The sequence below is a fragment of the Borostomias antarcticus genome, assembly GCF_949987555.1.
Source record: "Borostomias antarcticus genome assembly, chromosome: 2".
Classification (NCBI taxonomy): Eukaryota; Metazoa; Chordata; class Actinopteri; order Stomiiformes; family Stomiidae; genus Borostomias; species Borostomias antarcticus.
In genome coordinates this window covers 3,412,192-3,438,760 of record NC_140235.1, presented here as the reverse complement: position 1 = coordinate 3,438,760, position 26,569 = coordinate 3,412,192, and the positions used below count along the sequence as shown (strand labels likewise).

General features: G+C 43.6%; 1 protein-coding gene across 1 annotated transcript in view; it reads left to right on the top strand.

Moving 5' to 3' along the window:
- The window catches only part of grid1a (glutamate receptor, ionotropic, delta 1a), a gene marked incomplete at both ends in the record, with an annotated part of 259,970 nt that extends 239,185 nt beyond the window's left edge, over positions 1-20,785 (top strand). Inside the window, 6 exons of the mRNA XM_084450816.1 lie at positions 280-610; positions 5,724-5,862; positions 14,710-14,905; positions 16,986-17,152; positions 18,147-18,387; positions 20,351-20,785. Coding sequence (XP_084306942.1) covers positions 280-610; positions 5,724-5,862; positions 14,710-14,905; positions 16,986-17,152; positions 18,147-18,387; positions 20,351-20,785 — 1,509 coding nt within the window. The remainder of the gene's footprint in view (positions 1-279; positions 611-5,723; positions 5,863-14,709; positions 14,906-16,985; positions 17,153-18,146; positions 18,388-20,350) is intronic.
- Between the last annotated feature and the right edge of the window lie 5,784 nt (positions 20,786-26,569).

Genomic DNA, 26,569 nt, shown 5'->3' with positions numbered 1-26,569 from the left:
AAATAAGTGAAGCAGTAGAGGCATTAAGAACATTTATTCTTGCCATTGGCAAGATTTAATTTCTACATTATCTTGCCTCTTATGGAATGAGGAGAACCAGGTAGACAGTGACCTGTATAAGACTATAGTAGGCTACAGAGTATTTATAGTATTGGTGCTGAACAGTATGTGTGACGGCCTTGATATGTGCGAACGTCATCAAATCAAATAAACATACGTTGATGTTTCTGTACCCATTCAGTGTACACAATTTAAATCTGTTTTTCTGTCCTTCCAAAGAGAGCAGACTTGGCCGTGTCAGCCATCACCATAACCCCCGAGAGAGAGAGGGTGGTGGACTTCAGTAAGCGCTACCTCGACTACTCTGTAGGAATCCTCATGAGGAGGTCCGAGGAGAAGATAAACATCTTCTCCCTGCTGGCGCCCTTCGACATGGCCGTGTGGGCCTGCATAGCCGCCGCCATCCCCGTGGTCGGAGTCATGATCTTCCTCCTCAGGCGCATCCAGTCATTCCGATCCCAGATTCCTCCCGGAGACCACCAGCCCCCATCTGCCTCCACGTCTCTCCAGAGCGCCATCTGGATCGTCTATGGTGCCTTTGTGCAGCAAGGTGAGCTGGGTAAAGGGGTGTCACTATGGAAGTACACCAGTGGAGGCTCGTCCATTGAGGCAGGGGAGGACAGTCCTCCTCAGTTTTTGGAGAGAAGAGAGGGATTAAAATATAAATATATGAATTTATTTATTCATAATTAATATTATCTCAGTTTTGTTCATAAAGCAGGTTTTCCCTATGGATAAAAACCCATTAATGAAATTCTAAAGCTCCAACAGTGACATCTATAACATGCAGCTGTTCTCTCTTCTCCTCAGTTTTTTGAGTCACCAGCCACCACTGAAGTATACTGTAGCTACAGTACACAGAAGCTATGTCTGATGCAGGGAACAGATTGAAATATATGATAAGGAATGGATTCTAGGCAGCACAGGAGGGAGGATACAGTCTTTAGATAAAACCCGCACTTGTCACAAAATCAATGCATTAAAACAGAAAGTGAATCCCAGCTAAATGTGACCTTTCAGACAATAGCAATGGCAAAATCCACTGGCAACAATACAGTGTCACACAACAATATCAGTAGATGAATAGATAGAGCAGAGTGATAGGCCGATTAACATGGTACCAGGGACTAAAGCACAATGCTACTTTCATAGAGAACCATGTATTTGTCCATAAAACTTCTGAACGAGGTGAAATAACTACACTGTTCATGATTATACTTACTATTCCTGCTGCTGTATTATACACTTCTTATTTATTGTATGTCTCTGTCTGTTTTGATGTTAAATGTTTGGCTGGCAGGTAGCCCAAGCAAATTCTCTGTAAAGTGTTACTTGACTTGACTTGACTATCCCTAGGATCGTTACACAGGGTACAGCAATGATTTCATCATGAGGTGTAAAGTACAGTGTAGCTTAAGGTACCTTTATCTGAGGCAATATCACATCTTTGTGTCTGGTGTGGAGTCAGGTAGCTCAGATGTGGATGATGTCAGCAGGCCTCTTTTAGACCCTCAATGGCATCTTTCAGTCGGGCACACTGCCTCAGAGCCGTTTTAAGCCCACTGCCCAATGCCACTTTCAATTTCACTCTACTTTTCCCCCCTTTTCACATTTTTAATAATGTTTATAAGGTGTTATAATAATAATAATAACTACAATAATAATAACAATAATGACAATATATATTATTAATATTAATATTAGTATTAATATCAATGTTAATATTAATATTTATATTAATAATAACATTGATATTATTAGTAGTAGTAATATTAATATTTATATACATATTAATATTACTATTGTTGTTATTGTTGTTATTATTATTATTACTATTAATATTATTATGAAGTGCAGCTCAAAGTGCTTGACAATTGCAGTAAAATGTAAAAAGTAAGTAAACCTTCAAAAATTGGTTCTCCTCCTCCACCTCCTCCAGCTACCGCAGACTGAGCGGGGTGGAGAACCAGGAAGAGAGGGAGCCATAGAAATAGATAGAAAGAAGCAGAAATTAATTGAATAATGTCCTCTTTCAAATAAAATAATGTTAGCCTTAGCCTATCATTTCATATTGTATGATATTGTTTTAGATGGTTGTTGTGGGCGGGGTAATCCTGGACTTTCTGCCGACGGCTGGACACCAGAGGTCCTCCAGTGCTGATGTGCTACTCAGAGGGGGTTAAAATATCGGCAACACACTACGGCTATACACTAGAGTTCCTCTAGCGGCATTCTGCCCAATGCCCACCGAAGGAGAGCCACTGCCGATATGCCTCCCAGAATCCCCTGGCGGGCCGATATCCGCAGCGGCAGATTAGCTAGCTGGGAAGTCTGCTGCACTAATGATTCACACTTGGACAGCTGTGTTTGGGTATGCCTTGAATCGAATAAATGTATCATGCGTTGGTAATTACGGGCTAGAATGAAAACCTCACTGGTTTAGTGCTATTTATTGATTGTTTTTATAATGTATTTCATTTGACTGCAAAGGAAAATCAAACCCTACTCCTTCTACATATTTTGGTCAGTTGACACCACAGTTGCTACACTACATCTTCAGACTGTCCTCCACAAACGCTCTTCACAGATTTTGGGAATTTTGGCATCAAAATGTTTTACCGTAAACAGTACTGTATGCAACTACTGCAAATATTCGCTCAACAAATCTCCAATGTTCATGAAAAAAAGGAAAAAAACAACATTTTCATGACATTGGAGATGTATAATTTTATCTCAAAAGCTGAATTTTTGACATAATTTTGAAGAGTGTCCTCATTTTGTCCCCTCACTACTGCTGGCCGTATAGGAAAAAATACACTACCCACAATCCTATAGTGCAACAGAAATGTCCACCAATCAGAGATGTGGTTGCCGGCAACCCCACCCTAATAGCGGACCCTAGGACTACAACTGGCTTAATTGATTTGAAAGAAAATTTGAGAAGAAAAGTTGATTGAAAAGAGACCTGTACCACTGATTGTTTGATTGGTTTCCTCCTGTCTGTGATATATAGCCAACATGTTCTTTACTTGTGGCTCCCCCACTCCAGTTTGTTGTTCATTATTTGCTGTAGCTGTGCATTGTCTTTCCTGTGCCATCTTGTAAGTTTGTAAGCTTTGTCTTTTGTTCTCCACTTGTTGAGCGTGTACCATAGTTTTATTGTTTAGTCTTTGGTTTAGTTTTTTACCCTTCGTGGTGCCTTTAACAAACATTATTTGTGGAAACTGATGAAACTTCCATGACTCCATCTATGGCTTGTCACTTGGCAGGTAGCTCAAGAAAGATCATGCCCTTGGTGTAATGTGAGTTCATGACGAGGGTGATGCAGAATACAAATGTGAATACATACTCTGTGCTGTGTGACATGATTTTAAAGATATTTTAAAGTTTTAAATTATGGTCCGGGCAATTCTGCTGACAGACTCATGTATTTGTAATATGTCCCCTTCGCCTCCTCTTCTACCTCATGCACCCCATAGTTTCATTTAGCTTAGCTATCAGTCTTTATCCTTTGTCCTTAGGGGAAGTATCCCAGTATAGTTTCTTTGTTGTATTTTTAAAAATGTATTAGTTTGTCACCCTCTAGTAGTTGTAGAAAATGCTCAGTTCCGCTTCAAGCTAGATCAGCCAACCTGTTCCTAATTTGTAGCAGGTACTGTTACTGTTTCTTCATCTTGTCTTCGTCTGACCAGTCTTTTACATCAGTCCCACCTGTGTCCAATCCAATCAATTCAGTCAGTGAATCCATGCTCGGTCCAGAGTCCCACAACTCATTCCCATCACAGTATGTAGGTCTACTAAAATGTTTATCCAGAATTCCTACGGTGTAAAAAGCTGTGAATTTTGTATTTTTAGTTAGAGCTATCTGAAGCCAGCCATGCTCCTCATATTCACTGCAAAAATCAATGTTCATGAAAAAAATGACATTTCACTGACACGGTAGATATAGTGTGACATTTTTCAGAGTTATACAGTATCTCAGAATACTGTCATTGTATTTTGAATTCTGCCCTCATCCCTCATCCTGCCCACCAATCAGAGACGTTGATGTTGGCAGCACCAGCCAACCCCTGCCTAGGACTACAGTACATCCGGCCAGATTGATTGGCCACTGATTGAGCACAGCCGCAGTTACTCTGCAATCAATAAGACAAGCCAAAAAAAAAAGTTTCACACCCCAGCCAGTTTGTCATGCATGAAGCAGATAGAAGATGATAGATAGATGAAGGCTCCCACATGCCTTATGTGTGATTGAAGTTTGAGAATATTTTATAGAACTTATGTTTTGTTAGAAGATCAAGCGAAGGCCAAATTGCCAGCTTCTTACTTGGCTCAACAAGAACATGACCTTCCCTTTGGTGTCTGTGGTTGTGAGTTCAAGCCCCGGGTGATGCAGAATAAACATGCTAATTAAAAACTAAGAAGTTTTAAATAATTAGTCCGGGCAGATACACTCATGTATTTGCCATTTGTCTCCTTCTTCCACTTGTCTCATATTTCGTCCTCCTTAACCAGGCATTGATTCAGACCTGAGACACCCGGTGAGGGGAGGCTTTGGCCAATCAGTGATATTAATCAGCCAATGACTTCCTAGGACAGCAGAGAACCAGCAGTACCACTGACCTCCAGGGTCCAGTATAAAGTCAGTACCACTGACCTCCAGGGTCCAGTATAAAGCCAGTACCACTGACCTCCAGGGTCCAGTATAAAGTCAGTACAACTGACCTCCAGGGTCCAGTATAAAGCCAATACCACTGACCTCCAGGGTCCAGTATAAAGCCAATACCACTGACCTCCAGGGTCCAGTATAAAATCAGTACCACTAACCTCCAGGGTCCAGTAGAAGGTACTACTGACTGACCTCCCCAAGGCCCAGTATAAGTGAAGCTCCACTGAAGCCAGAGGAAAACACAGCGGTCTATCCAACTCAAAACCTGTTTCAGACTGAAGCTTGAACACTTCACCCACTGTTGTCAGTTTCAGCAAGCCGTTCTTAAAGCCCTGGCTATACTTGTCAACTATACTTGTACCCGTCAACGAGTACGCAAGGGTCCGTGCGACATACATTTCAAAATCTGAGGGTGCACATGTACTGTAGGCTCCGTGCCAACATAAGCGTGTCTCCAACTTTTTGTGAGTTGTCACAAAAGTCCGCGCTGCCGATCTAGCGCACATGTGTAGACTCCAGAAAGTAGTATAAACAGAACCACCATGGTCTCCGCAGCTGTCCACGTTCACGACCTCTTGGAAGTATAACCAAGGCTAAAGGGTGTAGCATTGATTCTGATGTTTTATTTCACGCCCTGATTCTATCACTTTACTTTTTTATTTATTTTACTTATAGCTTAACTCTTTAAATTCTTATTGACATTTCCTCATCCCTTTGCTGTGTATCCTTGGGATACATGTAGAAGGACAACCCTTACACCCCTACTACAGATACTGAAATATGGAGATAGCTAGATACATAGATAGATAGAGGGAGAGAGATTCAGAGAGAGAGAGAGAGAGATATAGAGGGAAAGAGAATGAGAGGTAGAGAGCGGGGGAGGAGGAGGGGGGGGCAGGTTCTGTTCCCTCTCTGTGAGTGAGTGTGTGTTAGTGAGTGTGTATTAGTGAGTGTGTTCACATACTGGCATCTAACCCGTGGCGTGCTCCCCCAGGCGGTGACTCCATCCTGGGCTCGGTGGCGTTGCGGATCGTCATGGGCAGCTGGTGGCTCTTTACCCTCATTGTCTGTTCCTCCTACACCGCCAACCTGGCAGCCTACCTCACTGTCTCCCGCATGGATAACGCTGTACGGTAAGACCCCCCCCTACACACACACACACACACATACACACACACACAATCATTGGCTCTGACACAAACCTACCTCACTGTCTCCCGCATGGACAATGCTGTACGGTAAGACCACCCCCCCCCCACACACACACACACACACATAATCATTGGCTGTGACACAAACCTACCTCACTGTCTCCCGCATGGACAATGCTGTACGGTAAGACCCCCCCCCCCCCACACACACACACACACACACACACACACAATCATTGGCTCTGACACAAACCTACCTCACTGTCTCCCGCATGGACAATGCTGTACGGTAAGACCCCCCCCCCCCACACACACACACACACACACACACAATCATTGGCTCTGACACAAACCTACCTCACTGTCTCCCGCATGGATAATGCTGTACGGTAAGACCCCCCCCCACACACACACACACATACACACACACACAATCATTGGCTCGGACACAAACCAACACCATCTCTATCATAAGGCTTTTGTGTAATTCCTGACCTGTTCCTTAACAAGATGGGTTCTTCTCAGTCCAAATGTTATTTGTCAGTAAATCCAATTTGGCGATCCCTTTCCCTCAAGGGCATGTGAAGAGGTGTTTGATTGCGCCGGGCTCCACCGACGTTCAGCACCTAGCGCAGAGCGTGTAGATGCGGCCGAGCAGAGAGAATGCTAAGCAGTTCCGAGCAGAGCCCGCCATCCAAAAGCATGTGTGCCCTGAGCACAAACACCATTAGTGCTGGACTGGAATATTGAATCAGTTATCTGGGTGCTGCTCTCAGGTCCATGATCACAATAATGCTGTCTCTCAAAGGCTCTGGATAGTGGGAAGTACATGGTGGAAACATCTATAATTCTCTGTAATTCTCTACATGGTGGATTCTCAAAAGTGTGTGTGTGTGTGTGTAGGTACTTATGCTTGCTTTTGCACACACAGAAACATGGTGAATGATGTATGCTTTTACACTTCTTCCCACTGAGAGACAGACTTTGTTATGACCAGGTTGGATTTGGATCCAAACGCACGACACAGAAGGCAGAGAAAAAATGCAAAGCCCAAAGGGAGGTTTAATACTAAGGTACAAAGTCCAGCAGGCAAGGTCAAAAACGATAATCAGGCAGGGGTCAGGCGATCAACAAACAATGTCCACTATTTGTAATCCGTAATCAAAGGTCCATATCCAGAAGGGGTGTCAGGGAATCCGTGTTTCAGTCCAGGGGTGGTGATAGCAGGCAAGCCGAGCACTGCGATGGGTCACCGGTATTCTATGGGAAGATCTGGCGATGAGCGTGGAGAAAACCAGGGCTGAGTTTCCTAGAGGCATCGTAGCGCTACGGTGAACGCCGTAGGTAAGCTACGGCGTTTTCACCGTAGCACTACGATGAACGTAGCGCTATGATGCCTCTGGGAAAGCCAGCCCAGGGTTCTTGTAGGTAGGCGATGATGATGATTGTAAGCTCGTTCACTAATCACCACGATTGCCGTGCGTGTGCTGAGGTGCCGGGGGCGTCTCAGGATTACTCTCCGGGGATGAGGAGCGCGAAGGCGCCCCAACTCCGGAGTCAGGAGGCGGGAATTCGGGAGACCCCGAATGGCGCGGGGCAGAGCCGGACCGGCATGCGTTGCGTCGTGGGTCCACCGGCGAGCTCGGAGGAGCGGAGGGGGTTGTGTGTGGAGGTGGTGCCGTTAACAGACTTGTCTTTATGTCAGGCAGAAGGGAGATGAGAGAACTGTGATTCAATGCATAGCTTTAGAGGGTGCTTGTAGCACACAACAATATTATTTTCATCTTCATATGTATCTACCAATAGTATTTGAAGGACCGTGCAAAGATGTTGGTCATGCAGATGTAGTAACTATGCAAAATGTTCCTTTTGATCCTGAACTCCATTTGTGACAGTCTCGCTGAGACCTCCTAGTTTCAAATTATTCTGAAACAAGAGGAAACTATTTTGAAACGCAAGCCGAGCAGTCAGTGGCTGAGCACAAGACAATGTGTGCCGTTAGAATTATAAAGTTCTATCTCCATTCAGCATAGATCTGATGTTGATGTTGAAGCATCAAAGTGCTCTCTGATGTTGAGCATCAAAGTTTTCACATCCTAGCTGGCAAAGCTTTTATGTAGTACTGTATACCCCACTTTTATAGCTTGACAAGGCCACCATCCTACTTAAACATTAAAATAAACAAATGCAAATACATTAATATGTCCGACAATTAACTTTGATGTTCAATATCTCTGAACCACACGAAACAGAGATAGAACCGTATAATTCTAAGGAGACAATTTCCTACAGTCTCCCTACAAGCTGTTTGGGATGCCATTCAAAGAACTAAATCGGATATGCTGGAGGTGGATCCCATACAGAGCAGTCTGAGTAAGATTCAGTCTTCATTAAAGACTCTGGGAGAGCATGTCTCTGAGCTCAAGTAACATGTCAGCTCAAGTGAAGACAACATTCAGGATCATCAGACCCGGCTACTGCAGCTTGAAAAAGAAAATGTTTACCAGGGTCCATTAAGAAGCAATATTATGGGGTTAGCATGATAAATTCACTTTTCACCATGCTATATCGCCATTGGTGACTTAGGCTGACGATCTAATCTGCTCTGGAGCAGTTTGTGTTCCAGATTACAGATCAAAACATACAAAATGTCTGAAATGTACGAAAACCTGCTGACCAATCAATTAACTTGGAAAACGGCAGATCTTCTGAGAGTCAATTAAGAGTTGCTAATACAATATTGAATGATCCCTCACTTATTGCATTTGCATTCAATCCACATTTTTCCTTTGTCAAACACACACATAGCTTCTAATGCCATTCTATCTGGTCAAAGTTCATTTATTTTCATACAATAACTCTTAATGATGTCTCCAATGCCATTCACGATTTGAAAGAGAGCAGAGGTCCCAGACTTGATGTAACTGAAACTAAATTTATTAAATTAGCATTTAATAATAAATTAACATTTTAATCTTTCTACTGGCCGATCTGTCTCTCATAGTGTACATATGAAATTCCAGTAATTTGGGCATCTGCACGTACTACTGTTCTCCACTAAGGTGGTGGCACACTTGATCCCAATAATTATAGACCTATCTCAATTATGTATTCCATTGCCAAAGTATTCACAAAAAAATATTTTAAAACAATTGTCACAGTACCTAAACAATAATAATATCCTTTCTCTATATCAGTTTGGTTTCAGATCTAACTTTTCCACAACTACTGCTCTCTTAAAATTCACTAACTGATGTTGTCTCCTTGTCTGATCGGGGTCATCTCACAGGAGCCATATTTGTTGATCTCACCAAAGCTTTTGATCTTGTTGATCACTATCTGCTGTTGGACAAGCTTCATGACATTGTTCTTTCCCAGCATGCACTACTGTGGTTTAATTCATGTGTGACTTGCTCCATCATAATGAGTCAAATTGACCCGAAAACACATTTTGTTATATACACCACTGGGGGTATTGTTAGCTTTCCGACGGTACCAATATTATTTCTCTACTCCAAACATCAAGCGAGTTATGGCCGATTACATATCCAAAGTCACCAAAACATGTTTTTGAGAAAAACACATTTCAAGTTTGTCAATTTTGCCACATTCATTCAGTGTATTCACACCACACACAACTCACAAGAACATACCAAACATAATAACAGTATTAATAATGATCAGTTGTCATGTTTACTCTCACACATGCATGTGCACGTGTACACACACACACACACACCTCATAGTACTGTATGTGCAGTATATGAAATGTATATCCATGTGCAAATGTATAGTTGTGCAATATATAGTTGTGCACGTTCATGTGCACATATACACACATGGGTGGGATTTGAAAGATTTACATTTCAATTACCCTAAATAATACATCCATACATAAATACGTAATTAAATGCACACAGTAAAATGCACACAGTAAAGTGGTACTAATGATGGCTGCAGGCTTTTCTGGCACTCCAACTCGTGTATCATTCCTGGATGCAGAGAAGCTCACATCCACAGATGCGCTGGGCTGTCCTCACCACCCTCTGCAGTGTACTGTTCCCAGACAAATAGGCCTACATCTCCCCCTCAGATAGGCCTACATCTCCCCTTCAGATAGACCTACATCTCCCCTTCAGATAGACCTACATCTCCCCTTCAGATAGGCCTACATCTCCCCTTCAGATAGACCAACATCTCCCCCCAGATAGACCTACATCTCCCCTTCAGATAGACCTATATCTCCCCTTCAGATAGGCCTACATCTCCCCTTCCGATAGGCCTACATCTCCCCTTCCGATAGGCCTACATCCCCCCCCCCAGATAGTCCTACATCTCCCCCCCCCAGATAGGCCTACATCTCCCCTTCAGATAGACCTACATCTCCCCTTCAGATAGGCCTACATCTCCCCTTCAGATAGGCCTACATCTCCCCTTCAGATAGGCCTACATCTCCCCTTCAGATAGGTCTACATCTCCCCTTCAGATAGGCCTACATCTCCCCCCTCAGATAGACCTACATCTCCCCTTCAGATAGACCTACATCTCCCCCCTCAGATAGACCTACATCTCCCCTTCAGATAGGCCTACATCTCCCCCTCAGATAGACCTACATCTCCCCTTCAGATAGGCCTACATCTCCCCTTCAGATAGACCTACATCTCCCCTTCAGATAAACCTACATCTCCCCCCAGATAGACCTACATCTCCCCTTCAGATAGGCCTACATCTCCCCTTCAGATAGGCCTACATCTCCCCTTCAGATAGGCCTACATCTCCCCCCCCCAGATAGACCTACATCTCCCCTTCAGATAGGCCTACATCTCCCCTTCAGATAGACCTACATCTCCCCTTCAGATAGACCTACATCTCCCCTTCAGATAGGCCTACATCTCCCCTTCAGATAGGCCTACATCTCCCCTTCAGATAGGCCTACATCTCCCCTTCAGATAGGCCTACATCTCCCCTTCAGATAGACCTACATCTCCCCTTCAGATAGACCTACATCTTGCAAAGAAGAATGGGAGAAACCAAAAATAAGCATCATACTCAAGAAGAATTGAGGCTCTAATTGCTGCCAAAAGTGCTTCAACAAAGTATTGAGTAAATGGTGTGAATACATAATTATGCACATGTTTTATTTTGAATACATTTGCAAAAATGTCAACAAAAAACAAAATTGCTAAAACAGCAGGTCTCCAGGCACTCAAAAACAGAAGGCGAGGAAGGTAGGAGAAAAAAGCCTTTATTTAATCATCTTGGGCTAAAAATCTAAAAACCAACATGTTTCGACCGCACTGGTCTTCTTCAGGGCAGAGAAACTATACACACCACTGAACTATCTGGGCTAAATAGACACAGCCACACCCTTAAGTGGACAGATGCATAATATTAGATCTATCCAATCTCTGGGTCACTATGGTCAGGATATGTGGCCTATACAAATATGCAGTCTATAGCCTACAGATAAGAGCTCTCATCCCCAGATGTTAAGCTACCTGGAGAGAGAGAAAAAAAGCACAACATAAGTACACAAGCACAAATAAGACAATGAAACTATAACAGGAAACTTCTTTACCATTGTATAATATTAGACTCACATAGTTGGCTCCCTCTAGATAAAAGACGGCAATTTCTTGTAATTTTATGTACATGTATTAACTTTGACTACCCTCATTGCCTGAAACAATGTTTGTTTTATACATCTAATTAGCATAGGGTTTTGAATACTGGAGTCCCCAGTTTAAATCCTGACAGGAATACATTTTTATTCGGCGGTGTGTTTATTTGTTTGTTTGTGTGTTCGTTTGTTAGCAGGATCACGCAAAACTATCGGACTGATTTTCATGAAGCTCAGTGGAAGGGTGTATCATGGGCCTCCTTAGAATATCTTAGGGAGAAAGACCTTGCTGCTCTCTCATCCATCAATCACTGTATGATTATTCTATCCACTGACACATTCAACAACTGCACATGCTGATCTAACAGATGTCAGTGCGTCACTCCTCAGTATGACTTCCTCCTGCAACCTGCCCACACTGGCATCCTACCCAGCTCCTCTCATTCGCTTATACACATGATCACCTGTCACATGATCACCTGTCATAAACACCACTACCATTTACACAAGCTTACTCTCCGATGGTGCAAGTGGCCAATATTTATACTGAGGAGTGAATATAACCATTTCAACTCCAACAAAATGCATGAATGCGCGGAGGTCTATGCTCTCTGAGCACCCTTTCTAGTTTTGGTCTGTTTTATCAGTGTTGTGTCTTTGATTGCTCTGTTTTTGTTGTGTTCATTTGTTTGGGACTCCCTCGAAAACTAGAGGATGTTAGGGTTACGAGCTAGGACCCAAAAGCAGACACGAACGGCAAGGAGGTGAAGCCCGGAGGCGTGTTTATTGAACGAAGGTCAGGCAGGATCAGGTCAGTGAGACAGGCGAGGGTCAGGCAAGGATGTGGTAGTCAGACGGGGGTGAGTCGGGACAGGTTCAGGGACAGGTTCAGAGACAGGGACAGGTTCAGAGACAGGGACAGGTTCAGAGACAGAGACAGGTTCAGAGACAGGGACAGACTCAGAGACAGGGACAGAGACAGGGACAGAGACAGAGACAGGTTCAGAGACAGGGACAGACTCAGAGACAGGGACAGGTTCAGGGACAGGGACAGAGACAGGGACAGACTCAGAGACAGGGACAGGTTCAGAGACAGGGACAGGGACAGAGACAGGGAGAGGCTCAGAGACAGGGACAGAGACAGAGACAGGTTCAGAGACAGGGACAGGTTCAGAGACAGGGACAGAGACAGAGACAGGTTCAGAGACAGGGACAGACTCAGAGACAGGGACAGGTTCAGGGACAGGGACAGAGACAGGGACAGACTCAGAGACAGGGACAGGTTCAGAGACAGGGACAGAGACAGAGACAGGTTCAGAGACAGGGACAGGTTCAGAGACAGGGACAGAGACAGGGACATGCTCAGAGACAGGGACAGGTTCAGAGACAGGGACAGACTCAGGGACAGAGACAGGGACAGAGACAGGGACAGAGACAGAGACAGACTCAGAGACAGGGACAGGCTCAGAGACAGGGACAGGGACAGAGACAGGCTCAGAGACAGGGACAGACTCAGGGACAGACTCAGGGACAGAGACAGAGTCGGGGGAATGGACCGGTGAGGGAGGTGTGGTGGAGCCGTGACAGAGGATCCATCTCAAGGGATTTATTCCGCTACAATAAATTGTTATATTTCCTCAGTAGTTAATAATATACACGTATTTTGGCAGACAGTTTGTGGGTGAAATACACGGTGGAAACAAATTAGCTAATTCTCAGGGTAAATTCTCAAAAGTGTGTGTGTGTGTGTGTGTGTGTGTGTGTGTGTGTGTGTGTGTGTGTGTGTGTGTGTGTGTGTGTGTTGATGCAAGGGAACGAGCAAACGAGCAAACCCCTATTAAAAAAAAATGAATACCTACATGATTCCCCTAAAGAGGAGATAAACATTTCATGTACAATCAATTAAAAAATCTGAAGCAAGTATTAGGTGCTCTACATCGGAAAACGCAGGCCTCAAATGTCCATAAACCCCATGGCTTTAATCTCTCACCTTCTTAATGTACTGTAGATACTGTTTTCTCTGTTATGTCAAATCTATGAGACTCCACACATTGCACACAGAGTCAACACTCTTTGCTCATTTCCTTGCGGGATGCTGTTAGGGAAATGAGATCTGAATAACCCACAATGCAATGGATCCTGAGTGTGAGTGACTGCCTGATAGAGCCATCTGTCAACCATGAACCACCTCAGCGGCTAGAACTGCCACACCAGATACGCTGCTAATTAAATAGATGCATTAGCCTAATGCTGTTATCTCAAGATGTGGAGTTTTATTCTCTGACCTTTAGGTTATTGGAGGGAAACACAATTTGATATCCTTATCTGAGCTGACGCGTGTGCTGGTTTCAGTGTTTTGTTATGGTGGACCAGTTAGAAAATGGAAAATATAATAGCTTGTGTCAAGAATGGTGATTATTTAATTTTCTCATGGAATTTAGTACAGTTCAACCACAATATAAGGACATTATAGAAACATGTTTATAATGGTGGGGATTACTATTAATACTGTGTGTAATATGTGTTTATATCAACAGGATAAATTAAAATAGATACACAGCATGCAACCACATAAACACTTTCATGTGATTAATTGGCAAGTCACTCATCAGCTGTTTACATCAGGTTAAATATGGTATGTTATAACTTACAATGCTTAATCAAAGTTTATAAGCACTGTTAGTTAAACTATGTACAATGTGGCCCCTGCATTCCAAGGGCCACACTTAGCAGCACTCAACCAAACACTCATCACTCCAAATGCAGATATAAATGATCACTTTCAGATTTAACATTTTCACATTCTATGAGATGCTATTTGATAATTACTCACAGCTACTGTATAAAGTCAGTTACTTACCCTAATGAATTGCAATTATAATTAATTATACAGGTGCATCTCAGAAAACTAGAATATTGTGGAAAAAGTCCATTCTTTTCCGTAATTTAATTCAAACAGTGAAACTTTCATGTACATGTATTCTAGATCCATTCCACAATTATATATAATTAGCAGATGTAAGGGAGACATGTTAGCACTAACAAGACTGAACATTACAATATCTCAGAATAGACATGGACCATGTATTTCAGCCTATTGCAAATGATCCTGAACCAGACTAATTGCTTACACAGTATAAATAGTGCTGTCTCTCTCTCTCTCTCTCTCTCTCTCTCTCTCTCTCTCTCTCTCTGTGTGCCCCCTCCAGCTCGTTCCAGGACCTGTCGAAGCAGGTGGACCTGGTCTACGGCACGGTGCGGGACTCGGCCGTGTACGAGTACTTCCGAGCCAAAGGCTCCAACCCCCTGGAGCAGGACAGCACCTTCGCAGAGCTCTGGAGGACCATCAACAAGAACCACGGGCACGAGCACTCGGTCTCTGCACCCGCAGAGGGCATCAAAAAGGTGAGGCCGCCTGACTGACGGGTATCAGACCCCGATCATGTTAGCCCAGTGAGCTAAAGCCCCAGGCATCATCAGGCAGTCAAGAGGTCTGAGAAACTATGCTCAGTTTCGGACAATATGGTCTCAACATAATTGAATACAATTTTTGTAATTTTCTCAAATGGTACAGTAGCTTTTTAGACACGTTGTAATAAACAAGAATGTACATTTCCTGAAGAAAATGTAATGCGGGCTGCCTCGTCTCGCTGAACTTGCCCTTCAGTTGTGCAAAAGCTCTTTCGATCACCCAAGCACAGCCGTGGAGATAGTTATACCTGTAATGGGTGTTAGTGAGGTGTCTATCGTCCCGGTAGGGGGTCAGAAGACACTAGGAAGTTCTCTCTTCTCAGATTTATATAATTGTATGATATGGGATGGATGTAGGTCTTAGCATGAGTCTGAGTCTATTTCCATACTGAAATCTCAAAACGCTCCAAAAGCTTCATTTACGTTACCTATTAAAATCACTATTTTTTTCTTCTAAGAGGTCCCTGGTTCAAGACCAGCGAAGGTGCTTTATTTTCTGTCCTCCTTCTCTTGAGTGAGAGTAATGACTTAACAGTAAATACATTATTTTCCAAACAGTTGTCTTGTGGTCTACTATTCTATTTCCGGGGCCTGTTACGCATACAGAGAAATCATATGTGACTTTAAGGGAGTGTAGGGTAAATATGTTCGCCCTCAATGCTTAAAGATCATTCATATTCAAACTGGATGTTGTTGTTAATTTCTGATAGTACAAAACTTCACAGGAGACCCAAGTCGTTCAGCCTTTACGGATATTTATTACGTTAACACACTCAATACAGCTTCAAAAGTATTCTGATACAGCCCCCCAGCCCAACTGGGCCCATCACCTTTTATATACAGATCCTCAAACTCAGTGTGTGCGTCACATAAGGCTAATAGCTTTTCTTGGAACTTACGTAAGTAGATATGAATCTTGTTATTGAGAGATATTGTGAAATGGGACATTCCAGTCTAGAACGCTCTGACCTGCACAACTCGCTAGAGACCTCAACTGAGCTCGCTGTTCCCTTCCTGTTGTTCTCCTCAACCGAGCTAACTTGACCTTACGGCCAAACAACCCTCTAAACACTGCCAGTTTCCACAACAATGTACTGGGGGATGCTAGATGTGTTGTGTGGGGGGTAGCGGGGGTCATATCAATGTATTCAGCCATCTCCAGTATACTCTACTGCAGCAGTCCCCAACCACACCATGCCAGGAAAATAATAATACTCTACCATTAATAACAATGACTTCCTTCTTTGCATGACCCCTAGATAGCTAGCAAAAATTTGATGGGAGGATTAAAGACAGTGGAGACGTGGGCCTGCCCTTGGCAACCCACTAATTAACTTAAAATCTCTTAATTCCAATTCTCCCAAGCTTTTACAATGACTTAAAGCAAGGAGAGCACACGGATGTCTACACAAGCAATTACTTGTTCTTACTTCAGTAAATTAAATTGTTAATCTATTGACTTGTGGGGCTGTTTTAATTGTCCTTGATTACAAGAAGCATATTGCGCAGTTGAAATTAATATTTTACCCCCCGAGAAGGTAGAAGTCTCAAAAAGCTTATAACCCCTTCAAACTGCCCGGTTTTTAGATTGAGAGTTTCTTAAGCGAATTCAAGAATGTGTGCATGCAGTTGAAGTATGATGTAAAGTGATAAGCTTTTCAACGTGATGTTTGAAAGATTGACATTACCTTGGAATAACTGGCACTGCTGGATAAGAAAAAAAAAAGCACACAGTCACAATCCCAAGAGGATTTCTGTGAATCTCAGGCTGTCATTGTAATTAACCTCAGAGATAAGCTATTTAAATTGTCGCATAACCACCAAACTACCCACAGAGCACACTAACTGTAAATGCACCTCTCACCATTCTTGCAATGACTGACACTATTGCGCGGGAGCGTGTCCTGCAATACAAGGCTTCCGAAGTTTAAAAGCGCAGTCAAACCGACCCTGAACTTTCAACGTGAATCCACACAACTCTCTGTCTGTGTGCTGTGTGTGTCCTCGTCCCCAGACCAAGAAGGGCTCCTACGCCTTCCTGTGGGACATGGCGGTGGTGGAGTACGCAGCTCTGACAGATGACGACTGCACCCTGATCGTGGCGGGTAACAGCATGAGCAGCCGTGGCTACGGCATAGCCCTGCAGCACGGCAGCCCCTACAGAGACATCTTCTCCCAGAAGTGAGTGAGGCAATAACTCATGAGAGGGTGTGGTATATGGCCAATATACCACGGGTTGTGCTGCGGTCATAGGCACGAGGCGCAGCCGAGTCGACCAGCACAAGCCGTGGTATATTGGTCATATACCAGTGAGTTATTGCTTTTATACAACGGTGACATCATTGGGAAAGATTTATGGGATAAATACTGTACCTACTATTTCAGTGTCTTAATATCAAATTTAATGAACTCCGCCAAGAAAGGTAGTTCCTAAAACTATCACGTTGCTATGGAGTTTCAAAACGACAACAATTAGCCCTAGCAATCAAAACTAATACACCTGACCAACCTAGCTAGCCATGAACAAAGTGTAGCCTACCTTTGCTGTGCAACTGCGAGTTGCAAAAGTGGTGATGATAAACCAGAGTGGTACTGTAGGCTACAGGACAGATAGAACAACTCAAAGTTGACATTGAATGTTTCCATTTTTCTTGAGGAGAAACCGTAATGTAACCAACACACGGCAGTAATAATTGGCGCAGTAATATTTCACAGAACGGTAAAGAGGCTTTGCCCGTGGTATATTGTGAATATACAACGGCTCTCAACCAATCAGATTGCGAGGTCGGAACTACCGTTGTATAATGTACAATATAGTAAGCGCGTAAAGAAAGCGTTAGAAAGCTAACGTGTGTCTAAAGCTAAGTCAAACAGAATTTTAGTGTGCAGTCAAACCCAGTGATCTCACTCAAGCCAGAACCCTGAACCTGATTTTTCTTGTATTGTGGAATTGGTAACCATGGTAAAGCATGGTGAAAACTATGGACTCTGAAATGGTGCTCATAGCCTTGGGCGCTGTTCCTCTCTCTGTATGATCTCCTATTCTCTCTCTCTCTCTCTCTCTCTCTCTCTCTCGCTCTCTCTCACTCTCTCTCTCTCTTTTTCTCTCTCTCTCTCTCTCTCTCTCTCTTGCTCTCTCTCTCTCTCTCACTCTCTCTCTTCCCCTCTTCCTCAGGATCCTGGAGCTGCAGGAGAAGGGGGAACTGGACATCCTGAAGCAGAAGTGGTGGCCCAGGAAGGGCCGCTGTGACCTGGACAGCCACGCAGAGGCCCAGCCAGAAGGACGGGCCCTGAGGCTCCACAGCTTCGCCGGGGTCTTCTGCATCCTGGCGGCGGGCCTGCTGCTGGCCTGCCTGGTGGCCGCTCTGGAGACCTGGTGGAACAGCAACCGCTGCCGGCGAGAGCAGCCCAAAGAGGTGACCGAGAGCGCCGCCCCGAGCCAGGCCCGGCAGCCCCAGCCCCGAGCTGTGGCCACGGTTCCGCCGAGGCCCCTACACCGGCCCTGGCCCAGACCCAGACCCCCGGGCCCCCCGGTCCTGCCCAGAGATGCCACTGCCACACTCTACTTTATGGATCCAGGCGCTGACGCCAGAGCCGATTTAGTAGAGCTGCAATACACCCAGCTATAGGTGTGCCCTAATAATAGTCTAAAACCTCATGTGATCTCTTTCATTTCTTCTCATTTTGGCCCAAGAAGCTGGGTTGTTTTTAAGGGGATTGGTTTGAGAGGTCATTTGCACAGTCTCTTGAGGGATTTGGAGAACTTTCATTCTAATTACGCAATCATTTGTTGCCTGGTTTTTGGGTCTGGATAGTAAGGGTTCATTATCATTGTCATTGATAATAATAATGAGAACCACAACAGAAATGATGACAGCAATTTACTGCTTGAGAGCCCCGAGAGGCCGGCCATGAGTGCATGTGATGCCCATAGACCTAAGGCTTGACACGGATCCCTAAACTAAAGTGTGAGCAAAGCACATCCTAGCCTGGACTTGTCTTAGTTAACTTGACAGTCCAATAACGCAATTAGAATCACCATGAAGGGAGTAGGGAAGAATCATAACTTGTGATCCACACAAGGAACTCAAAACTCATAGACATGAGTGCATGATTTGTGTGCAGATGTCATAATAGTGATTCGGTCATTATCTTTGACATTCACTGTGACATCACAGATGAGGCATTTGATTATAGTGTTCACACTAAACACAATGATGGAATACTCGCTCTCTTGCTGAATGGCATAAAATGATAAAGATGTTTTCTTCGACTGTCACAGTCATAAGTAGGTATAATGATGGCCTGATCAAGTAAAATCGTATCTAGTGCATAACCCTTAGCGAATCCATTGAGAGACGTCTTATTGTAATTATATGTCAACGTCCTGGATTCACACAGCTGTGTTGGTTATGTATGGTTCACTATAATCTTGTGAAGGTCACTAAGGATTACAGTCTCAAAAGGGTGTCTGGTCCATTGACATATAATGACATAAGCGCTTAACCGGAAGTCAGGCAGGACATATGGACAGACAGAGAAAGAGACTGGGAGGAGACTGAGTCTGTTGACACAGGTCAGGAGAGACCTGAGACACTGGATGGGAATTGGCTGTGTCAGATAAATAGGGGGCGGGGCATGGGGGCTAAACAGGTTAGACATTGGTCACTTCACCAGTCATCTCACCTCATGGTCTCCTGTCATTTGGCTTGTTTGGTCATTATGATGTCATACGTCATACATGGATGGTCGGTTCACGTTTAATAAATAATTTATAAATGACTAATCAGCCAGTTTTAAATTATTTACTAATGATTTGTATAAAGTATGTGATAATAGTCTGCTTGCCAATGGGTCATAAATGATCGTATCGAACCATTAGACAATCATTTGAAACATTATAATATAATGATATAGTATTACATAGTATTATGAATACATAGCTACTCATTTATAAATAGCGTATGAATGTTTATGTTCTAATAATGATGATGCAAGGATGAACAGACTATGAACAGATGCTTTATAAATGGTTTATTAACAAGGGTTATTCTAAAGCGTTAAAGGGCCCTAAGGTGCTGAAAAGGGTTCTATCTGGAACCGTACAGACCTGGAAAAGGTTCTATTTGTAACATTTATTCAGAGTTTTTTTCCTCTTCTTTTTTTTAACAGATGGTTCTATAATAGCACCATGTTTTATGTTTTATAGAACACACTGCATTACCATATCCAGTTCTGCAATGAAATGATTATAACAGTTTCTTGTTCTCTTTCTGCATCTCTCACTATCTCTCTCCCTCTTCAACTCCTTATCTCTCTTCCCTGCCTCTCTCTATCTCTCCTCCCGTTCCCCCTCTATATCTCTCTCTCCACCTCCAGGACAAGGAAGTGAATCTGGAGCAGGTCCACCAGCGTTTGAACAGCCTCCTGGATGAAGACCTGGCTCACAAGCAGCTGCCGGGCCAGTCGATCGAGATCTCTGCCCTGGACATTGGCAGCATGCAGCCCATCCAGTCTCTGGAAGGCCCGACTGCACGGGACTACTCAGGCCACAGGGGAACACCGCGCTCTCTGACCACCTTCCTGCAGGAAGGTCACGGGGCAGGAAGGACTCTCGGCCCGGCCGGTGGCAGGACCCTCCCCCTACCCCTCAGCAGTGCCACCATGCCCTCTATCCGCTGCAAACACCGGGCTCCCAACGGAGGGCTCTTCCGCCAGAGCCCCATCAAGACGCCCATGCCAATGTCCTATCAGTCAGTGCCAGGAGGACACATCCCAGAAGCCATTGAGCCAAGCCATGGGACATCCATCTGAACAAATGGGCCAATTACAGACATTACAGCTGCACTGAGGGAGCTGTACAAAATGGAGGGGGAGAGGAGGTACAATATAAGCAAGAACGGGCAAGAGGAGACTTTTTATTACCTGTGTGGAATTACAGGGAGACAATACAAGAAAGAAAAAAAAAAGTTTTGTGTACATATTTGTAAGTATTGAAAAAAAATGAAGTAAGGTTAAAAAGTGTATTTTGAATATTCTCATGAATTGAGTTTACAGGAAGAAAAGTTTTAAAAGTATTGAAAAGACGACTGTTTGAATGGCTTTGTAAATTTTTGTTCTTAATGAATAAAGGTGACAGTTCCTTGTGGTTGTTTTCTAAGTGCCAAGTTCAAAGATGTTTTATTTCAAATGAACCATATATGAAATGAATGTACTCAGATTATTCATGAAAAAGACACTTTGCACTTCAAAGACACTAAAAGAATCAATCTGTTTCATATGAAAAAAATAAAAAGGTTAAAGATAAAAAGTTTAAGTGTTGTACTTGAAACCATGTTCAAACATTACTTTCATGTTGTAGTCATTACATTAGTCTTTTAGCAGATGCTTTTATCCAAATTAATACGTATTCCCATTAGATTTGATTCAACTTCATACTGATTGCACAGAGTACAAGTACTGGGATAATGAAATGCACATTGGCGTCTAACCAGAAGTGCGAAAGAAGCAGCAAAGTATAATATACAGTATATGAAAGATATGAAAAAAGCTAAGATGTATAGCCTATGTGAACAACATTGACAGGAACAGACCGTGGTATAAATAATATTAATAATCAGCGGTGGGGATCCTGGGGGGGTCAGGGGGGACATGTCCCCGACCCAATATTTGAGATCATTAAAATTGTCCCCCCCAATATTTAGAGTGGGGTAGTTGGCTGTAGTAGCAGCTAGAGCTGGGCAGACTGCAAAAGCATGTTTTACATTGAGGTGATACTTCCATTTTGAATTTCTCCGATGGTATGAAAATTGCTTCTGGCAGAGAATGCATTACTGTTTTTTTATTTCAACGGTTCCATCTGGGGGAAGGGGGGGGGGCTATCCAGGGGTGGGGGGGGAGTTCTATCACCATGGTACAGACTTCAGCAAGGTGACAGATAGCCCTTTTCCACCAAAGGAACTCTGGTTCGTTTCAAAATTCCTGGAACCTTGGTTCTTCCAGAGAACGGGCCCGTGTTTCGACCAGTTTTGAGCCGAACCGTTGTACGTCAGCCCACGCCCATGATGTCGTCACGGTTCACACTGAAAAACCTACTATTTTGTGGTGCGGTTCGGAACCAGCTTTCGGGTTCCCAAACTCATTTCTTTTTGGTCAAAATGCTCTGAACCATTCAAAATTAGGTTCGCGAACCGGCACCGAACCGGTTCCCTCTTGGTGGAAAAGGCCTAAGAGGGAAGAAGCTCCTGAACCTGCTGGTCCTGGAACAGAGATTCCTGTAGCGCCTCCCAGAGGGGAGGAGGGCACACAGGCTGTGGCTGGGGTGAGAGGTGTCCCTTATGATGCTGCGCGTCCTCCATAGACATCGCTCATGCTGGGTGTTGAGGGCCCAAGACATGTCCTCCTCGGATATGTGGACACCCAGAAACTTGAAGCTGGTGACACGCTCAACCTCCGCCCCATTGGTATGGATGGGGGTGTGTGCCGCCTTTGGCTTGTGCTAACAACGTTACTGATCACGACGTAGAACTTTCAGGAAGGCTACAGAACAGGAACAAAATCTTAAAGCTAAATCTTAGAACAATCACCGGATGTGAATGTTGGCAAGTAGAAACAGTATAAATTGGGCCTTACAGTAGCTGTCTTCTCCTATCATTGAACTCTGTCCTACACCTTCTGTGCTGTACCCATATCCTTTATTAAACTGTCAATACTTCATCTCCTGTGTGATGGATTTCATATATTAGTATCAAGTTTATATGTTTTAGCCACAACATAATTGGCGAGCCAACCAGATTGGAGTGGGACCAAGAGGCTACGGCGCCAAGGGTGCAAGGGGACACAGTAAGGACATTTTGTCACAATTCCATGTACTGTAGTTTGTCTCTTTGGGCCAGGGGCATATGGTTTTCCTTACCCGGCAAAAAGCCAATTATGTTTTGGAGACAGTGAAACAAAGTGTTGGAACTGGTTTTCTCAATTTTCTCTGCTTGTGTATATCTCTCTGTACAGTATGTGTCATGTTTTTGTTTTGTGTGTGTGTGTGTGTGTGTGTGTGTGTGTGTGTGTGTGTCTGTGTGTGCATGCTAAGGTGCCCTGTGGAGTGTCCATGCCTCTGACCTGAGGGGGCTGCTCCCCTTGTGGGGATGGGCGCCATACTCAGGAGACCCACTAGCAGTTTCTTCCGAACAGGAACTGTTTTATTTCAGGAAGCATCTTGGACATGGCTGTTTTGACCATTGGAGAGTTCTCATATCACCTCAGGTTGCTATGGAAGATTGTCAGTCTAGTGGAATTGGTAACCATGGTGAAAACTAGGGCTGGGTTAAAAAAAAATCGATGAATCGATTCTGAATCAAATGATTCAGAATAGATTCATGAATCCCAAAATCGATCTTTTATTTAATGAATAAATGAAGGAATTAATAGTTCATTCATTCATTCATTCATCCATTCATTCATTCATTCATTCATTCATTTTTGGAAATCAGTATCGATACCCAGCCCTAGTATTGATGTGTTGCATAACTAGGCAGTCATGTAATTAAGGTTACAGCTAAAAAAAAAAAGAAAAAAAAAAGGTTTTAGTAGTAACACTAACTGAATCGATATCGAATCGAATCAAATTGAATCGTGATTATCGATTCTGAATGAACCTTGTGAATCGGAATCGAATCGATTCTTGAAATTCGATACCCAGCCCTAGTGAAAACTATGGACTCTAAAATGGTGCCCGTAGCCTTGGGCTCTGTTCCTATGTATCTGTATGATCTTCTATTCTCTCTCTCTGTCTGTCTCTCTATGCCAGTACTCCCAAGCCTTGCTTTTATACAGTCCGAAAAGCCTATTGTGTCACACAGGTCATGTTATGAAAACTGTAGTTTAAATAGCTTTAAAGAACTTTTGAATGACTTTAAAAAGTCACTCTAAAAAGTACATGCTGCTGCAAAAGTCTCCAATCCAAACAGGAGAAACTCTAATGTTGCACCTACAGAATCATCTCAGTCTTCAATAGGCATCATCATGAGGACATATTTGTTCTATTATTATACAGTGTCTCCACATGGGTGATGTATAATTTGTTTGTGGGGACTCTGAATCTGGTGTAAAATCAGTGGAGAATACAGTACTCATGCTGTGTTCAGACCGGGCACGGCGGGCCGCCAAGTTCGCCTGAATCTCGCCGCTGGATCCAGGGACACAACTGAAGGGGTTGCAATTTTTGGAACTTTTGGCAAATTTGCCGCGCTGTGAATCCTGGCCTCCGCGCGGCGGTTCGCATGATTCGCGCCGCCGGGTTCGCCTGATTCGCGCCGCCCGTGCCGCCCGCCGCCCAAATTGTATTGACTTGTATTGACTTTTCTATGTAAACTCGCCCCGCGGCCGGAAACATTTGCGCCCGATGTGAACACAGCATCAGACCCACCATCTGTCCATGTTCTCTCTCTGACCTGATTACCCTGATTATCTCTGCGCTGGCCGTCTGCTTCTGACACACAACGAACCTCCTGTCATCATCTCTGAACAGCCTGAATAGGCCTGAACTGTTGAGCAGAAGATTACATAGTTGGTGGGTCTTGCTTAGTTATTACAACTTCTATAGTCTAACTGTTGCAGCCATTTGTAAAACTGAGGACATCTAATTGTCATTAACGAGTCCCAGCAGAGGAGAACTGCTTGACGCTTGTGGCTGTATGTGGCACTCTTGTGGTCTCTCCTGAGCCTTTGTAATGGGCAAGGCTTGATTCCTCTCGAGTGAGTGTGATTACTGAGCAAACATGATCCCAGAAAACAGAAAGTTGCAATGCTGGGACACTGAGCAAATAAAAGGAAGCATTTGGAGAGCTCTCATACCACCACAAATTGTTGTGGAAGATTTTTCTTGTCTTGACCCCGAGGGGCGAAGGCCAGACAACATGCAAGGACCGTCAGCGAGTAAAAGGAACCATTTGGAGAGCCCCCGTACCACTTCAGGGTGCTGTGGAAGATTTTTCTTGTCTTGTAGAATTGGTAACCATGGTAAAGCATGGTGAAAACTATGGACTCTGAAATGGTGCTCATAGCCTTGGGCTCTGTTCCTCTCTCTGTATGATCTCCTATTCTCTCTCTCTCTCTCTCTCTCTCTCTCTCTCTCTCTCTCTCTCTCTCTCTTTCTCTCTCTCTCTCTTTGTTTCTCTAGGTAACCCTCCCTCTTCCCCTCTCTCCATATTATAGTAACATGTCTCTCTCCCATACTACATGGCCAATGTCTCCTATATCACCAACCCAAACAGAGCATTGAGATAATAATGTTGTTAACAGTGACTTCTGGCTGACCCCCTAACTGAAACGTACAGCTGGGTCTGACCTGTGCCTTGTGCCTAATAAGGTTAATTATTTAATCACAAAGCATTTGTTGTGGTGCCAAGACAATGCCCTCCAAACTGATTGGGGCCAATTAACGAAGGCATATCATTATTTTGTTATGAGCTTGATTACAGAGGTCTTAGCCTGTAATTTCTCCTTGTTTTTAGATTCCTATCTAACCTAACTTTACCATACAGATAAAATATTCAGGCATGGTGAGGTTGAAAATATAACTTAGACTTTATGTTTTGTTTGTACATTTTTTGGTTTGTTTGTCTTGCTGTGTGCTTGCCACTTACAATTCAATTTGGCAACATTATCATACATGTCTTAGTTTTATTTTGTTTAGTTTTATTAAAGGATCCCCATTAGAGACACATGAATGGGCCTTTAGTCTTCCTGGGGTCCCACGAAGTTAATACAATACAATACAAAGTAATACAATACGATACGGTTTTCTGTCCTTCACTGTCATATTCTCGTTACAATAAATTAGAAGCAGAAGAGCTACCATCTGCTGTGTTGTTCTGTGTTCACCTTGACACATATTCAGCTATTATTAGGTAAAATGGGACATTTCTATTTTTCAGAAGCAAATTTATATTTATTGCAGAGCATAATATATGTGAAGTCACCCCACATTCACACCTGAGCTGAGTAGTATTATGTGATTTGTGGCTATTTGATAAATAATCCAGGAGCACCAGGCATCCCGGCAGACAGCACTATGAACGTTTTATATCCTCCATTCAAGACCATTCCTTCTCAGACACTCCCTTACGGTAAACACACAAGATGTTTAAAGCCCTTGTGCTGTACTTATGTGTTGTGTGTTCTGTGATGTGAAGAATGTTTTCCAATAAATGTCAGCCTTGGAACGGTTTCACAAGGGTAGCTCTCTGCGGGATAAAACAGAAAATGTCTTGCAAGACTTGAAGTTGACAAAGTCTTGCCCTATGAATAACACATAACCAATGATCCATCGTCTTCAAAACAGGTTAAAGACTCGTGGTAGAGAACCTCAATAATTACCTCATCCCCAGTGACAGCTGGTCAAGAGGTAAAGTTTTCGGTGGGGTGTTGGTTTGTTCGTCCTTCCGACTGAAGAAGACGGATGTCGAAACGTTAGTCACCCTGTTTGCTACCTCTGCAATAAACGTGTAGACTAGGAACAAAGTGAGAATCCTGTGGCAGGCACAGGGAACAGACCGTTGTATCCCACAAGAAAAAAAAGAAAAAGGGTACAATTATTTA